The sequence below is a fragment of the Mytilus galloprovincialis genome, chromosome 6, assembly GCF_965363235.1.
Source record: "Mytilus galloprovincialis chromosome 6, xbMytGall1.hap1.1, whole genome shotgun sequence".
NCBI lineage: Eukaryota > Metazoa > Mollusca > Bivalvia > Mytilida > Mytilidae > Mytilus > Mytilus galloprovincialis.
In genome coordinates, this window is record NC_134843.1 from 25,657,481 (window position 1) to 25,677,366 (window position 19,886).

Genomic DNA, 19,886 nt, shown 5'->3' on the forward strand with positions numbered 1-19,886 from the left:
GGAAAGACCCATCGAAACAACATTTGATACAAAAATTTAACAATACTTTTAGATATTTGGATGATATATTGGCTCTCAATAATGACGACTTCATGTATACTAAAGAAATCTATCATGTTGAACTTACTTTAAATAAAGCTAATACTAACAATGACCACTGCCCTTTTCTCGATCTTGATATATATATTATTAAAGGGAAGCTTAATACAAAAATTTATGATTAAAGAGATGATTTTTCATTTCATATCGTTAATTATCCATTTTTAGATGGTGACGCTCCCTTGTCACCATCTTATGGTGTTTATATATCTCAACTTGTACGATTCGCTCGTGTATGTAACACCGTGTTAGATTTTAGCGAGAGAAATTTATGTATTACTGAAAAATTATTACACCAGGGTTTTTCGATATCACAAACTAGTCAAAATATTTACTAAATTTTATCATCAGTATAAGGAAATAATTCGTAAATATAACTCAACATGCAGACATCTTATACGTTCAGGTATTTCACATCCAATCTTGTATGGTAATAATCTTTAAAAAAAAGTCAGTATTCACCTCAAAAGCTTACAAAACCTTTAAACAGACTTATCAAGAAGGGATATAGTTACGATACTGTTGTCAGGATCATTAACGATTGCATATTTTGGTATTGATTCACTTATAGGGTCTTTGCATCGGAACTAAACACATTTTTTTTTAAACAGTTGTTGGCATGACCCGGGTTATGTTCTTCACATATATTTTATGATAGTATGATACTAAACCCCTAACGGGAGGGATTGTGCCTGATATTCATATGATGAAGACATAATTTTTCAATCAGTTTAATTGAGGTCTGGAGCTGGCATGTCAGTTAACTGCTAGTAGTCTGTTGTTATTCATGTATTATGTATTATTGTCATTTCATTTATTTTCTTTTGTTACATCTTCTGACATCGGACTCAGACTTTTTTTAACTGAATTTTAATGTGCTTTTTGTTATGCGTTTACTTTTCTACATTGGCTTGAGGTATAGGGGGAGGGTTGAGATCTCATAAACATGTTTAACCCCGCCACAATTTTGCGCCTGTCCCAAGTCAGGAGCCTCTGGCCTTTGTTAGTCTTGTATGATTTTTAATTTTAGTTTCTTGTGTATAATTCGGAGCTTAGTATGACGTGTCGTCCATTATCACTGTACTAGTATTCATATTTTTTTAAGGGGCCAGCTGAAGGACGCCTCCGGGTGCGGGAGTTTCTCGCTACACTGAAGACCCATTGGTGGCCTTCGGCTGTTGTCTACTCTATGGTCGGGTTGTTGTCGCTTTGACACATTCCCCATTTCCTTTCTCAATTCTATTTTATTATATTTGGTGTATGGAAATATTTTATGATCTATATGTCAGTCGCTCAGATTTAATTTGACCTTGACATCATTTTCACGGTTCATTGCTCAGTGTTAAGTTTTTGTGTTTTGGTTTGTTTTTCTTAAACTATAAGCAAGATATTTGTTGTTTGGAAGAATTGTTAGCTGTACATGTCTGCCTGGTATGGTTCATCTGACCTTGACCTCATTTTCATGGTTCGATCATTGGTCAATTTTTAGTTTTCCGGATTAATTTTAAGTTTGTAATAAAGCTTTATATTTAGGACTATATATCCCCATAATATCAATGATTAGTAAAGAAAACGAGACATTAAAATGGTTGTTAGTGGCTTTTAACTAGCTGTCAGTAACTGCGAGTACTCTAAGATATGTACTTAGTTTCCTTATGTTGTTGGAATATACAAGTACGGCCACTTCCACCCTGTGTTTTTGTTAGATGTATTTTTATTTGTATCCGTCTGATGAGCTATAAACCTTTTTCAATTGATTTTTACAGTTCGTTCTTATGTTGTACTGTTACACCACTGTCCCAGGTTAGGTGAGGGTTGGGATCTCGTTAACATATTTAACCCAGCCACATTTTGTATGTATGTGCCTGTCCAAAGTCAGGAGCCTGTAATGAAGTGGTTGTCGCTTGTTGGTGTGTTACATATTTGTTTTTCTTTCATTTTTTTTGTACATGAATTAGGCCTTTAGTTTTCTCGTTTGAATTGTTTTAACATTTGTCATTTCGGGACCTTTCATAGCTGACTATATATGCGGTATGGGCTTTGCTCATTGTTGGAGGCCGTACGGTGACCTATAGCTGGTAATTTCTGTGTCATCTCTTGTTGATAGTTGAACATTTCATTGTCAATCATACCACAACTTCTTTTAATACGTCAAAATTTTGATGCGGGACGTATTATGGTATACATGTACAAATGTCCGGCGTCCGTCTGTCCATCTGTCCGGCGTAACTTTTCGTTCTTTCTTAATTCCTGTGTGGAAAAAAAATCTCAAACAAGAAAAAGTGTTCCCAAGTTTTTATAATCTATTGTTCATGAACAATGTTAAATGCTGAATTGCTCTGACATTCTCCGTTAGTTCATTTCAGCAGTTACAAAATTTTAGATAAGTGAAAATAAGTTGAACTATGAAAGAAAACTTTCAAATAAGTATTACCCCTAAACACACTTAAAAAGGGAGACCCACTATAAAACGCTTGCGACCTGAACTCGCCTCATGATGATGTATAACTCTTTAGTTATTGCCATTGAGAAATCTTCACTTATCAATCAGAGAGAGAGAGAGAGCTCTACTTATCAATATCAGTAAATATATATTTTAACTGTTGAATGACTTATTCTTCCATTATTTAGTCTTCGAATTTATATCCTTAATTTTCACCAATTGACTTTTATTGAACCTTTGTGTCTGCTTACGCCTTACCTAACTAAAGATGATTGAGCATGATATGTTTAGCCATTTTTACATAAAACATTTAAAAAATCAAAAACATCTAGCTTGTAAGTTATTTCTTCAAAGAAATATATAACATCATTTAAAAGCAAACTTATTTGTCCAAGACATAAATGAATGTTCGTACTGAAATGAATGAATATATATATATAGCCTATATATTGTTAGAAAGCTGGACAAACTTGTGTTTGCTGGTGCCACCTCTAAATCCGCCTCTGATACGTTTAATGGTTTAATGAGTGTTTGTTAAAAAATATCATTCAAGATCAGTTAACAAAAATTATGGACTTTCCCCTTAATATTTTAAAATAATTTCCCTTTCGTCCATTGATTTACATTTGATCTCAATGTAATAGCCCTTTTAAAGACCACTAACTCAAGTATCGTAATTTATAACTCTCGTTAAGACGCCACTGTCAAATATAAAGAGATTGGGTTATCCCGCTTGGAAATGTGACATATTCTTGCACATGTATGATATTAGGCAGCAACCATTTGAATTTCTAGGGGGGGGGGGGCTATGGAATTTTTTGGAAAAAAAAAGTTTATTTCCAGTTTTTGGAGAATAAAATAATTTGTTTTTTTACCCTGAGGAAAAAAAAATGTTATGTATGTCTGACCCTCAGCTGCCACTATATTTAATGCCCCCCCCCCCCCAAAAAAAATCAAATGGTAGCAACAAGACAAGATCTACAAATAACTCCACATGGTCGAAATCGTCCGATGTCTCCATAATTTTATAGTGATTGCCCTTTAATGACCATTTTTATCACAATTTTGTTGGGATTCTTGCCTATAACACTCATTTTTGTCTCGCTTGACGGAGTCAAAAAGCGCGACATAGTTGTGCTGTTTCCGGCGTCGGCGGCGACGGCGACGGCGGCATCAACAATGTATTAGTTTGTGATTAGGTCTAGTTTATTGGAAACCACTAGTGGTAGGTCAATGATATTTGGTATGCAGTTGCATTTGCATTGGAATATCTCATTACCATGGAGATTATTTGACCCTGTCCCCTCAGTTATGGTTTATTGACTTTGAAATTTTGCTTATTTTACATGTATTAGTTTGTGTTTAGGTTTGTTTAAAGGGAACTACTGATGATAAGCCAATGGTATTTGGTATTCAGTTGTATTACCAGTGGCTCATATCATTTCCATGGAGATTATTTAGCCATGTACCTTCAGTCATGGTTCATTGACTTTGAATATTTGCAAAAATTGCATGTTAAACAGTTAAAGGGTTGCTATTTTAATTTAACATTTTCATTATCGAAATTACAAAAAAAGCGAAACATATCTCTGTGATAATAGTTTATTTAAAAGAAACGTAGGTTTATTTCCTACTCTGACTTCAAATTATACTTTCATTTCACTTTTTAGCTAACCTTGCTCAATGGGCCAACTGAGCTTTTCTCATTACTAGGCGTCCATTGTCCGTCGTTCGTTAACTTTCAAATGGGCCAAGAAATTGAACCATACTTAAATTGACCACAAATTTTTAGAATTTACATTAGAGCACGATCATTTGTAACCATATTTAAATTGGTCACATTTTTTTAGAATTTACATTAGAGCACGATCATTTGTAACCATATTTAAATTGGTCACATTTTTTTTAGAATTTACATTAGAGCACGATCATTTGTAACCATATTTAAATTGGTCACTTTTTTTTTAGAATTTACATTAGAGCACGATCATTTGTAACCATATTTAAATTGGCCACAATTTTTTTGAATTTACATTAGAGCACGATCATTTGTAACCATATTTAAATTGGCCACATTTTTTTTTAGAATTTACATTAGAGCACGATCATTTGTAACCATATCTAAATTGGCCACAATTTTTTTTAGAATTTACATTAGAGCACGATCATTTGTAATTATATTTAATTTCAATTGGCCACATTTTTTTTATAATTTACATTAGAGCACGATCATTTGTAACCATATCTAAATTGGCCACAATTTTTTTTAGAATTTACATTAGAGCACGATCATTTGTAACCATATTTAATTTCAATTGGCCACAATTTTTTTTAGAATTTACATTAGAGCACACGCAATCATTTGTATCAAATTAAACCTATAAACTGGACTTACTATATTCAATATTTATAATTAATCGTTGCGTCTTTGTGTTCGACTACAAAATGCATGTCAACCGTATTTTGTACGGGAACCTAAATGCCACTAATGAAGAAAATTGTAAATGCAAATAGGGAAAATATCAAAAATGTATAATTCATAGGTACACAAATTATCACCATCAGATGCATAGTTTCTTGAAAACAGAATTACACAATCAAAATTTCTTTCGTGGATAGCGGTTGGAGCAACTATGAAATATCAAAGCCAAAATAACTTTTACAACAATTTTGGTCTAGAAAAATAACTTCAAGTATAATATATGTACACCATGGTAATAATATCTTTATAGAAAATATACCGACAAACAACAACAGTCCACAAAACATCATGTCACATGGAAAAATTAAGGATTGATAAATATAGTTACTGGGAAGTAATCCATAAGGGACGAACTGCTCTTTACAGTTTAGCAAACCGATGACATGGCCCTGACAAGATTTTCGTGTATCAGAGAGTAAAGGCAAATCTGCAGTGGGTGCATTATGCAAAACATACAAATATCTTATTGGCACAAGCACAATTACAATCATTTTCTATGCTCCATATTTATCATATTTCCGTACAATATTACAACAAATACAATGAAATAATATGTTATAATTTAAAAAATAAAAGTTCCTGTACGCATATAAGAACAAGTCACGTTCTAGACTTTTAGAGAATTGCAACTATTTCAACATTTTATCTTTACCTGATTCTGGCACTATGACTTGTAAGAAGTATATCCAATCAGAGACTACTATACACATATATAGTATTAAAGTAGTCTCAAATTTCATATAATATTTAAAAAAAAACTTATTCTATAGTTAGAATACATTACATGTCATTTTATTTCATTAACTGACAGGATTTTATTTAAATCAAAAAGTAAGCAATGAGACTAATTTTATATAAAAAGATTGTTTCATGATTGTCACATTCATGACATCATGATAAATGTGTCTAAACTTATTTTCTGAAATATCTATTTTTGGTTAAATTATATTATGCATGGTCAGCTATGCAATTTCTATTTACAAAAATGACATGATTTTTCCATGCAATAAACAGTAATATCACATTTGATTTTAGTATAATACGAAAACTTTGATAGTGCAAATTTGGAATACTTGTGTAACGCTGGCAGTTTTCAGATAACAACTATAAAAAGAAATAAGAAAATGACTATAGCAAAATAACCACCTATCCTATTTATAGAACAGCTTCTGCTTTATCAAGCAACACATAATCACATGATAAAACTGAGAGAAATAAGATATGAAATGTTTAGATTTCCTTCAATTGCAATAATGAACCATAAACAAAAATCTGAAAAAGAAAAAAATATATTCAATTAATCAGTTTGAACTATATGATGAATAACATGGCGAAGTCTATTTATAGACATGTACCACGATTCAGTCCGATGTGCTATTAGGGAAATCCCCGAATTATAAAATCTAGAGATTGCGATTGGTTTAAATGATCACATGTTGTAGGGATTTTCCCAAGATGCTTTATTTTTTCCATGGAGGTCAAGCAGATTATGTATTCTAGCCAGGCTTGTTAGATTTTCTGGAAAACCAGACTTGTTTCATTTTCAGATGTGACAAGATATTTGTAAATGGACAAAATGAATAAGTATTTACACATGTGCATATTGTTTTAATATTGAATATTTACACAAAATGGCCACCAGACGTAAATCGAAGAAACAAAATGAGGCGACAAAGATCGATGAAAAAGAACACGCAGATCGTATTGCCGCCGCGGAGGCAATGTCATGCTTATCATCTATGGTTCTTTTGCCATCAAATTCAGACGAATTATTTTCTTTAAGTATTGGGTCAAACGTAACTGTACCGAAAAGTACACCTGTTGGTACTAAAAACAATGCTAAGTCAGCAACAAGTAACGCCAACAAAAAGGGAAAAACCAGAACCAGGGCGACCAAAAATTCCCAGACTCCATCAAGTAAAAAAGCCCAGACTGAAAAAGACAAAAGTGCATCATCAACAATAAAACAAAAACAGAAATCACCAAAATATGCTTCAACTTTAGCTGTTTCAAGTAGTAAACAAAACAAATTGCCAGACCAGGTTTTATCATTGACAATTAACCCAAGAAACCCAAACCATGAACTGAAAAAGGTTGAAACCCCAAAATCACACAATAAAGAGCCAAGGAATACTGAAGACCAAGTTGTACAGCAACCAGACTTGCCACCATCATATATACAAATTGAACCATTAAATACACCGCAATGTATTATACAAGTGGATCACAACAAACCAGGCCATGGACTTTACAACCTGTCTAGTAATGACCTGAACAAAATATTAGCTGGGAAATTGCCATTCCAAGTAAAATCTGACGGTGTAGATGGACAAACCATAGTTACTAAGGAGATAGCATCTAAGTTTGTTAATCTGGCTAGTACTGAAAGTGTCGAACTTTCTCAGTCAACTGTAGATTCAATATTAACTCAAATGGCATTGAAACAAAAAATAGCAGTTACTAAAGAATCTTCAGAATCATCTTTGCCTTTAAAGAAGAGGAGATTACAAGGTTATAAAGAAGAAGGTGCACCACCTCCTGCAGAGGATTCATCAGTAGAACAAGATCCTTCTAAGTCGGAAGGTAATCCATTTGGTTCTGTATAATTATATTCTCATTGTTTGAAGAATTGCACCAAAAACAAACAATGCGACATAAGAAAACAGGGAATTTAAGATATGCTACTGTTTAAATTAACATGCACATAAAAAGTAATATAAATTGAAAATATATTTTTAAATGAGACAACAAATGTATACATAAAAATAATTATCATTAATGGAGATTGTTAGCTAATACTGCAAAATTTATTTATGAAAAACAGTAAATTCTTTTGTGTATTATAATGTATTCCAAATAAAAATAAAATTACTATACTCAGACATATAGGGTCATATATATATATATATTTCTGAATTATTTGTATTAACAATTTTGAAGTATTAAAAGATGCAAACATTTACATGTATATTTAATACAGTTTGAAGTTTTATGAATGTACAATGTACACTGTAGGAAACATGTTTTATAATTTATCTTATTAAATATATATATATGGTGTTATATGTCTCTGCTATAATTTATACCTGAAATTTTCTTATGAATAATAATTAACTTATGGCAATATGACCATATATATCTGAGTATAGTGATTTGATTTTTATTTGGAATATATTATAATACATAACTTATGGCAAGATATTTTTGGTTATTTTTGTTGTTCATATCGTCAATCATATAAACAACCTGATCAACATGATCAATATACATGTCAGACAGGGTTCAATATACATGATAAAATTAAAAAGATTAACTATATTCTTTATAAAAATGATAAATTATTGAACACAGATGGGAAAAGCATAAATTTCTATACAAACTAACTTGTACTTTTATCATGTTTTATCATTTATTATATATATTTCTGAATTATTTGTATTAACAATTTTGAAGTATTAAAAGATGCAAACATTTACATGTATATTTAATACAGTTTGAAGTTTTATGAATGTACAATGTACACTGTAGGAAACATGTTTTATAATTTATCTTATTAAATAAATACTCTTGCATATATTTCCTTTCAAAATCAAAATTAATGAAACATTAAAGGAAAAGGATTAAAACTGAAAGATATCAAATTCAAACTGTTGATAACACTTATGTAATTAGTATCTTGAGCTTATTTAAGTAATTACATAACATTTGGTTCAATCAGTGTATTGATATCAAAGTTGATTCCCTCATTCATGACTGTTAACAAATACTATTTTTACCAATCTTTACTAAGCATGGACCTCACCAACAAGGATGTAACTATGTACTTAAATGTACTTCACGTCTTGTATTACATAATTGAACAGAAATTTTATTTAAGAATTGAATGCTTCTTTTTGTAAATTTATTGGGGTGTAAAAGCGTTGACCGAAGTACATTTTGTATGAAGCGCGGAAGCACTTCATTCTAAAAATGTATGCACGGTCAACACTTTTACAACCCTATAAAGTTACAAAAAGAAGCATTCAATACTTATAATTACATTTTTTAGCTATGATCATGAAAACACGAATTTTATATATTTTATTATTTAATTCACCTGTGCACTTTATTGTTGGAGCACGTGTTATCATGAATGAAAAGTTGTATTGAGCAATGCAACTGCTTACGGAATAACACGTGATGTGCAGTTAGCCAATTAGAATAAACAATTATAATGAAACATACATCTAATGTAATTATTACACAACCCAATACACAACATTTATTGAATCATGTTCATTGTTTTAAGTTGAAAGTTGAAAGTTTTTTTAAAACAGAAGAAATAAGCTAAGCATATCCAGAAATCAACGCCACTTTGCTTATTTGAATATTATACAAAGGAAATCGGATACGAGTCACGGAAATTATATTAAAATGATAGGGAATTTTGAAAAAATGTCTGTTTTAATTTTAATTTAAGTGATAGACAGGTTGCCCGGGCAGAAAATAATTATACACAACAATATACACCATTTAAACGAAACATAATGACTGTTGTTGCAAAAATCAAGGTTCCTCAGCTATTTTAAAAATCGAAGCGAGAGACTTTTAACATTGCAGTGTAAAACACAGGCTAAAGTGACTGAAACGTCAAATTTGCAAACTTCGTGTGGAAAATTGGCATACAAGGTCATTAGAAAAACAGGTTGCCGGGGTGAAATTTGAAACTTGAATGTCCAAAGAATAAGCAAGTCCAAACCTTGTATGTGTAGTCGTTGAACTCTAGGTTCAGCTAAAGTTAAAATGCCCCTGTTTTAAGAAGAATAAACTCACGTAAACTAAAAAAAATTCACTAAATTCGCATTCATTGTTTTGATTTTGACCGCTTGACAACTTAACGGAAATATCAGAGTGATTGTAAATAAGGACTGTGTGACGGCGGACTCCAACAACTTATAATATCAGTGTTTTAAAGATTTTTATGATATCAAGTCTATCAAGCCAGTCCAGTTCAAACTATTGTCACGTGGTACAATTCTCATTTACATATTATGAATATTAATAAGCAAAACCACTTCTAATTTCTGGCTATGGAAAGATATTCTTGTAGTTGATATGACCCAAGGCCAATAAATAAACAAATATTGGAAATTAAAACAATTTCCCCCCAATTTACTTGTAAATGAGTACTTTAAGGGGGCCAAGGGGTATTTCATTGTTAAAACATAGGTATACATGTACATTGTTCTGTTAGTGATAAATGATAAATTAAGATGGTACATGTAGCAGAGGGCTATTTTATTTCCAAATTCTTACTGTAAAGTTTTACATGTTTTATTCTAGTGCCAAAAGATCCAAATTTCTCAAAATTGATTCAATTTTTTAAAATGTTCTATTCAGGAACACTTATTTGACATATATACAATATATGTAAATAAGGGGAAGATGTGGTATGAGTGCCAATGAGACAGCTTTCCATCAAACATGTCCAAGTCACAGTGTATAAAAAGTTAACAATTAATGGACAAAGTACAAAAATGTATCTGTAAAAACTGCATGAGGCCTTGGCTAACACAAAACAGTAATTTATAAAGAGCCTTAAAATGAATAGTGTAAAACAATTCCAACAGGAAAACCAACAAACTAATCTATTTAAAAAATGAAAATGAGAAACATGTATTTATTTGTGTGTTGGTTATTCATTTGTGTGTTGGTTATTTATTTGTGTGTTGGTTATTTATTTGTGTGTTGGTTATTTATTTGTGTGTTGATTATTTAATTGATTGTTGATTATTTAATTGTTTGTTGATTATTAATTTGTGTGTTGGTTATTTATTTGTGTGTTGATTATTAATTTGTGTGTTGATTATTTAATTGTTTGTTGGTTATTATCAAGTATATTTGACATTTTCAGCTTCACCTGTACAAAATGCTTATGAAGCAAAAGAGAGAGTGAACCCTGTGGCCGTAGATCCTTCTACGAGTCTGATGTTACTGAATGAGATGCAGGTAGCTCTACAGCAAGATGATGATGGAGATTTGTAAGTTACGCAATATATTTATATACTGTCAATCAGTCATTTGTGGTATAGTTTTATTATTATCATGATTATGAAACAATTGGAAGAGGAAAGGTTTTAAAAAAAGATATAAATTTCATTATGATTTTGCCGCATTGTATGTTTGCAGCAATTCTTAAAATCACAATAACAAATGGCATATTTTTGTCTCTGTTGTACAACAATAGCAATACATTTTAGTAAATGAATAAAAGAAAATCCAAAATTCCAGTAAAAGACTGAAAACATTCCCCATTTCCATTCTCAATTTTACAATTTTATTATATTTTCAGACCACTCCACATTGCTGTTGTTTATGAGAACATTGTCATGGTCTATAGTATGTATGAATGTATTATATTTTCAGACCACTACACATTGCTGTTGTTCATGAGAATATTGTTATGGTCCAAAAGTTTGTACATTTGATGAGTATATCTGGTAAAAGTGTGGACAAATTCAACAAAGCACAACAGGTAAATGTTATTTCTTTATTTTGTGACAGGTTTCAAGATCTATCTAAAGTCAGGCCAATTAAATTTACATGCTTTGGTCTTTGGAATTTCAAGCCCTATTTTTTTTTAAACATTAATTAGGTAATCATTTATTCAAAAAATGAATTAGCAATTTAAAATAAAAAAATCTACTATCTACAAAGATACAATGTTATTATTAATGAAAAGTTTTAACCAATGAAACATTTTTCATTTTAATGGTCGATGATTGACATCAGATGGTAATCATGGTAATGATTTACATAGATTTTTATGCCCCATTTATTGGCATTATGTTTTCTTGTCTGTGCGTTCGTTTGTCGAGGTAGTTTTTGTTGAAGTTGAAGTCCAATCAACTTGAAACTTAGTACACATGTTCCCTATCATATGATCTTTCTAATTTTCATGCCAAATTAGAGATTTTACCCCATTTTCACGGTCCACTATCATAGAAAATTATAGTGTGGATGCCCCATCCATGTACTATGGACATATTCTTGTTTTACCTATATGCTTACCAAACTGTTTCCCCAGTAGGCAGTAAAACTTCAAATGTCTTTGCCCACTACTTTTGAATACAATATTTAAGGTTGTTTTAATTTCTCTCCAATTATACAATTGAAAAGTCTAATAGTTTTTTCCTCATAGCATATTCATTATGGAGGAACTACCATATGTTGAACTTACATTTTTTTGTACCCATTATCATTCAAATAATAGATTAACTTATTACACGTATCAAAAAAAATCTTTTGTACAACCAGGACTTACTGTGGATTCATGTATTTTTGTGGGTAATAACTTTTGTGGATTGAGGAAAATTTGCATTTCCATGGATGTTTGATTTCATGGTTTTGTTAATCTCTGTATACAAACCACATAGAAAATTTTTAAATCATTAAACATTTAAATTTGTGGTTTACCTGTACCTATGAAACCTATGAAAATTGGTATAGAGCAAATAATAATGAATCTACAGTAAGTGGAAAGATACCACTCTTGAAGTAATTATATGACATTTACTTTTTTGTAGACACCATTGCACATAGCAGTAGAGCTGAAATTCATACAGGCAGTCCATACATTGTTGCTAGCTGGTTCTAATCCTAATCTGGTTAATAAGAATGGAGAAACCTGCATCCACATAGCTGTCAAGTCAAACTCAGTTGACTGTCTTCATCTCATCTTCAAATATACAATGAAACCAGACCTCAATGCAAGAAACTTTGATGGTATGTACACCTGTTATTTACCTACTGAATATTCATACTGTAAATTCAAAAAAGTGCTAGCATATATTATTGTGCTATTGCAAAAATCGTTTCTAAAATTTATAAGAAACAAATTTTTATAAAATTTTTGCGGTCGTATATTGGTATGACGTTGTTGTCGTCGGCGTTGTCAGCGTTGTCCAAAGACGGATGGTTTCTGGATAATAAGTTAAGTCAGTGATATTGTTGTCTTTTTTCAAAACTACCTGTACCGTTTTTTATTGGGAAAAATGCATACTTTTTATTGAAATTGGGAAATTTGTATATTTTATTCTAAACACATCTCCGATTTTTTGCTCACCTTTGCTGTCTTTTATGCACTGTTTTTTTTATGTATATTTTGGTTGTCAGACATTTTCAACCTGAAAGGTACTTTTCGGAGAGGGGAAAGAAACAGAAGCAATGATGGTACTTAATGCATTGAAGGAGAATGAGGACCACATGTGTTACAAACACCATGATGATTCTGATCAGAAAACAGGATCTCAAAAGTGCTTTCTAATATCAAAATAATAACATGAATACGATATTCATAAACATTACTACCAATGCCATCACTGTTTGGGGAAAATGTAAAACTTTAGCCATTTTTTTTTAGTAATTGGGAATTTTCTCTACGGGAAAAAGCCGAATTTCGGCTGTAATTGAGGCAAATAATATCACTGTAAGTATAAGTGAATAGAAATAAATAAAATTTTAACACAATGTTTATAACCACAAAAGAAAGGTTGGGATTGATTTAGGGGGTAATGGTCCCAACGGTTTAGGAATTAGTGGCCCAAAACAAGCATTTATCTTGTTTCAGGACATTAAGTTGTGTATAAGTACTTCAATAACTTCAATTGTAAGACAATGTTCATACCATTAAATAGAAGGTTGGGATTTATTTTAAGGGTGTGGGGCAAACAGTCTAGGAATAAAGGGCCAAAAAGGGGCCAAAACAAGCATTTTTGAAGTTTCAGGACAATAACTTATGTATAATTATATTGTACCACAAGGTTCCATATAATAAAGGGAAGGCTTGGTGTCAGTTTGGGGTAAATATTCCTGAACATTTAGGAATAAGGGGCCAAAAAAGGGCCAAAAAAGGGCCAAAAAGAAGTATTTTTTCTAGGTAACAGACAATAACTTGTGTTTAAGTGTATGGATCTCTCTGAAATTACACTACAAGGTTTTTTACTTCAAAGGAAAGACTGGAATTGAGTTTTGGGGTTCTTGTTTCAAGGGGTGTTTCAAGAAGTGAGGGGCCTAAAAAGTGACCCAAATAAGCATTTTTGTAGTTTTTAGTCAATAACTTTTGTTTAAATGTATAAATCTCTCTGAAATTATACCACAAGTATCCATATTACAAAGAGAATGGTTATATGGGGTTATGGCTCAAATCATTAAGCATTTAAGGGCAAAAAGGGGGGAACAAGGGTTTTTCTGGTTAAATTTGGACAATTTAGACAATTTAAAAGCAGTGTAAGGGAGGTAATCCAATTAAAATTTAAAGAATACTGTTATATATATGTTTGAGTACTTGATTACCTCCCTTACACTGCATTAAAATTGTGTATTAAGAAATGATAATTGTCTTGAGATGAGTAGCTGTAAATTTATTTTTAGAAGTTACTGTTAATTAATATTAATTTTAACCATGACTGGAAGTCATTTTATATTTTAATACTTCATGATGTATTGAAATGAGTAGTTATTGTTGCCAACTCCATTAAAAAATTGAATTGAGACTATATTTGGAATAAGGGATTGGGGGAGGTGGAAAAAAATGGGGAGGGGTGGGGGTTAAATTTAATTTTTCTCATTTCAGATTTCAGAAATTAAAACAAATTTTTCTTCAAATATTTTTTTTTAGGGGATTAATATTCAACAGCATAGTGTATTGCTCAAAAGCTAAATTTTTTTTTGATTTCATTAGACCTCATTCACTCTGTGTCAGAAACCTTTGCTGAGTCAACTATTTAATCACAATCCAAATTCAGAGCTGTATCAAGCTTGAATGTAGTGTCCATACTTGCCCCAACTGTTCAGGGTTCGACCTCTGCGTATAAAGCTGTGCCCTGTGGAGCATCTGGTTATAATAGCAAACTTCATATCATCATATTTTCACATTACCAGTAATTAATAAAAACATTACTGTAATTTCTGAATTTACAATATTAGGTTTTCTTTATTGATTTGATCAAAAATGGAAGTTATCTCCCTTAAGAAGTGCGTTGCAGGAAACATTAATCATAGGTTCAACAATACTGTAAACATGGATATTTTCACAGACTAAAATAACAGTGACAGGTAAATTTCATTATTTTAATGCTAGTGGGCCTGCCTGATATTCTTGCTGATGAAGACAGTAAACAAAATTGCCATCATTTTATATAGATTCTTATACCCTTTCCTTTTTTTTCAGTTTGAAAAAATCTTATTAATTTTTTTTTCTTTGTTAAAATATGACCTATTAATTAAAATTGTTTTTGTAGGTCTTGCTCCAATTCACATAGCTGTAATGAAAAACAACATGGAAATTGTTAGGTTTCTACTGGCTGAGCGAGCTGATGTTAACATTCAGGTAATAAGTATAGATTTGTAAAATCAGGTGATGGATATATATAGTTACATAGATCAAAATTGAAAATACCAAATCTTTACATTTTACAATTTAAACAATTTTCTTGATTTATCTGGATCAGGAATGCTTAGAAACAGAAATATAGAAAATAAAAAACTGTACAAAACTATTGGGATTATTTTACAAAGATCTTTGATGTACAAGTTCATGGGGAATAAAGGGTAAAATCATACTAATTGATAACTGAGAATTTGTGTGAAAAAAAATTCTACTGACAGGTAAAGAGAGAAGTCAGTTATTAAGATGAACAAAATATATCTTTTTCTCACCTTTTATCATGGTCATCAGACATTGCAAATTGTATAGAATATCCTGAATTGACATACCTACTATAATATCATACAATGAATACAATCATAACTAATTAGAACATGTAGTATGCTCCCTCTAACCAATTGATTAATATATTTCAGGATGGTAAAAGTGGAAGAACTCCATTATTTTATTCAGTTGAAGGTAACCTTATACCCATGGTTGAGTTGTTTCAGAAAGTTGGAGCTAATTTAGATCTTCCTAACTATGCTAGTGTTACTGCTGTTATGGCTGCCCAAGCCCGAGGCTTCCATGAAATAGCTTCCATGCTTCTGAGATGTATGGACTCCAAAGCTTATCTTGAAATGAAGGAAAGGGAAAAAGGAACACCTGTCAAAAAGGTATAACATTTTAAACTCGATATGCTATATTTTCTCCTTTATATTTATGAAATTGGTATAGGTTTGTAAGGCATTCAAGCTTCTTAACTCAATTTACACGACTATACTTTTTGTAGCTGATCTTACATCTGTAGAAAAAAGCATTCCTAATATCGTCTATTGACCCATATCAGACGTCATTCAGAAATTTTTGGAATGAGACCAGTTGGTAAATTATGCTTCATTCATGAAATAATGCTTTCAGAATTTAGAATGCAAATTATTTTGTGATCCCTATATATTCCATCATTAATTTTGCAATAATGATTAGATATAAAAACAGCAAAATTTGGTAATTTACAATATTCAGTTTCCTTTAATTTCTTGCAATGATCTCTGCAACTGCATCTTTTTTCTTTGTCAATTTTGTAGTTCTGATATTAATTGCATGAAAAAACAAATAGGTCAGGTTGTCTATTTGACATATTCCCTATTTCCATTTTCAATTTTAATACTGTAATGAATAATTTTGCTGATTCATTTTAGGTACCAATTCCACGCATTCCAAGTAAATCACATCTGATTCAAGGTATAGATAGTAAACCAGCATTGGTCGATTTTCAACAGTTAGCAAACTCTGATTCTAATGACTCATCACAATCGTTCTCAGTCATGAGAAAACGAGCAAGGAGTACAGATGGGAAAAAAGAAAAAGATTCTAATAAACAAGATACAGAGAGCAAAGGAGAGACAATGGAAATAGAAGAAAGTACAAAAACAGAGGAAGATACAAAACCTGTTGAAAATGGCATTCAGGAAAATAAACTAGAAGTAGTCATCCCACAACAGCAAAATCAGGTTCTGATTCCAAGGGAATTATTGGAGAAACTTCAAAATACAATGTTATCTCTACTAACTATGCAAAAATTACAACAGCCTGCTGGCGTTGATCCAAGTTCTCCATCCTCCTTACAAAATGTAGGAAATTTACCAGTACAAAATGCTTTATTGCAACGTGAGTCAATACAAAGTACATTACTGCGGAATGCAATTCAAAACGCCAATTCACAAGGTCCAATGGTTCAGAGTTTTGCATCTCCAAGTGTATCGAAACAAAATGGTGTACCACAAAATGTGTCGATACACAATAGTACACCACAAAGTGTATCCATTCCAAATAGTACACAACAAAGTATATCAGTGCAGAATAATACAACACAAAGTGGTGTACCCTTGCAAAATGTGACAGGTATGAACCTTTCCAGTATTTTACTAAATGCTATAAGTGCTAATATTCTGAATACCCAAAATAAAAGCTTGGAACCAAGTCCTGCTAAAAATAACATGATCGAAAATGACAAATCCAAAACTAACATGGATACAAATAATAGCATGATAGAAAATGACATGCCTAAAAAAGGTCCACTTGATTTAAAAGTAGTTAAAAATGGAAGTACTAATGAGAGCAAAAAGGATAGCGCTAATTCTAATAAAGGGAATGAAAAGTCAAAGGAAAAGACTAAAACTAAGCATGCTGTGTTACAACAGTTACTGAATGTAAAAAATAATGACGCTGGAAAAGTGACGGAAAAGAAGCAGAAAGTTGTGGACAATACAAGAGTTGAAGAACCTATGGAAGTGTCAGATTCCAGGAGTAGTACTCCGGATAATTCATTTAATAGTGCAACAAAAACTGGCAAAGCAGTTGGTCATGCTGCAATGAACCAGCTCGGGCGAGTGACAAATGTTTCATCATCCTTACAGGCAACTCTACTTCAGATGCTTCAAGCAAAACAAAATAAACCATTAAATTTAAGCACTGGGAAAGATAGCAGCAACACCTCATAGTGATTTTTTATCTTTATATGAGATATATACCGTATAAACAGATTTTTGTGGCATTCTAAATTTTTTTATTTAAACTCTTAATTGTTTATACTCATTAAAAGTTGCCATTGTAATCATTTTTTGTGTATGAACATAAATGTCAGATGATTCAAAGGTCCTGTAGCTTTTTTTTAATAAAATCTTAGGAGTAAAAACACTTGAAAATTGATGAATATACATGTATCTGTATAACAGACAATTATTTCCAATTGTAAGATTTTTTGTTAAAAGATTGCATTGGCACCAATGTTATTACAGTAGAACTGCATCAATGCTTCTTCTCATCCTCTCCTTAATTTATTAATCCTTGCTCATGGCTGCCTTAATTTACTCTTTAAAAAGCATTTTTATTTTAAACATAAACCAATTTTGTTGCAAGTTGTCTGTACAAAAGCATTTTGATTGTTATCAGTTGAAATCAAATGAAAAATGATTGATTAAGCTAATAATCGTAACTTTTGCGGAATATATATTTGATAAGTTGTGCATGTGATGGTTGAAGACATAATTCCTTTTGGAAATTCCAGTATATATATATCCATGGCACTTTTTTGACAGCTTGGAAAAATGGGTCATTGTTGATACTTAACCTAACATGCAACAATTAAATTTTGAACTAGCGTAAATCTGTGGCAATAAAATGTAAGATTGATGTCAGCAAGATATCTAGTGTCTAACATATGTCTAATAATCCTTATCCACATGATCTATTTATTACTTTACTATTTGTATGGTTTGTCAGAAAATTGTTAAATGCATTATTTTTTTTTTCGTGGTACACAAATTTTTCATGATGTTATTTCAAATTCTATAAATGTTCAAGTTTATATTCACATTTTCTAAAGATTTAATCCTGAACTGAAGTTTAATATTAACAATGGTAATAAGATGATTTGATTTTTTTTTTATGTCTCAGGCATGACTAGCCCCAAAACATATCTGGTCCATTTATCATGTTAATTTAATTTATTAACAGATTAACAAATCAATTTTATTTTCATCAAAAGAGCATTTTTACTGTTAAATGCAAGCAAATTATGTTTGATGTATTCTCCATTTGTTCTCTATCAAAAGTGTTGTTTATATTTTTCTGTATCAAAATATGGCAACTTGAGTTGAACAAATTGGCTCAACTTTTGTTTTTTGTTAATGTTATACAAGTCTTATTGTTTTTGTTTAAAAAAAATGATGATTTCACTCTCAGATATTTTTTATGCAGTACGATTGTTCTTGTACATTGCATAAGATTTAGTTACATATGTAATTATAAGATTTTAATAATGTTAAAAAATAAAGATGAAATTTAGCTTTTTTTGTACATGAGTACAGTTAATGAATGAATTATTATACACATTTGTGTTACACAGAAAAGCTATCAACTCTGGTATGGGCTCTCTAATAAATTGGTAAGTTTATAAAAAGATAATTTAAAATTTATTTTATTCTTACAGTATAATTGTCATTTTATGAATATCAGTTGTAGCTTTGAGCCTTTGATGGATGGAAATTTATTTTTTGTGTAATGCAACATATTAGTAGAGCAAGTAATTTGGAGCTATTGAATTTTAAATGATGTCATCACCATTGACATACATTATCATGATTATAGCGTAACCTTTTGAAGTGTAACTGTTGAAATGATAAACAAACAAAAAATTAAAAACTTTTAGATATTTTTGTTTATCAATAAGACTTCAAAAGACTATTGAAAAACAAATAAAATGAACTTGGCTTCCACTTTGAATAACTACCATTGATTTGCTTAATAGAAAAGTTTATTACATGCTAAAATATTTAATTTATTATTAGTTTTCTTGCAAGACAAGTTCTCACTGATGGTTGATGGTATATTGATGTTAAGTTTAAGATTCTTGTAGAGTAGAATACTTATTACATTACATAGTAGTCTAGATA

General features: G+C 31.0%; 1 protein-coding gene across 1 annotated transcript; it reads left to right on the forward strand.

Moving 5' to 3' along the window:
• Positions 1–6,504: 6,504 nt before the first annotated feature.
• LOC143079244 (uncharacterized) lies at positions 6,505–18,067 on the forward strand. The gene is made up of 7 exons (XM_076254479.1): positions 6,505–7,607; positions 10,918–11,044; positions 11,430–11,538; positions 12,590–12,788; positions 15,305–15,393; positions 15,867–16,106; positions 16,632–18,067. The coding sequence occupies exons 1-7, from the start codon at positions 6,656–6,658 to the stop codon at positions 17,931–17,933; spliced, it is 3,018 nt and encodes a 1,005-aa protein (XP_076110594.1). The 5' UTR covers positions 6,505–6,655; the 3' UTR covers positions 17,934–18,067.
• Positions 18,068–19,886: the final 1,819 nt, after the last annotated feature.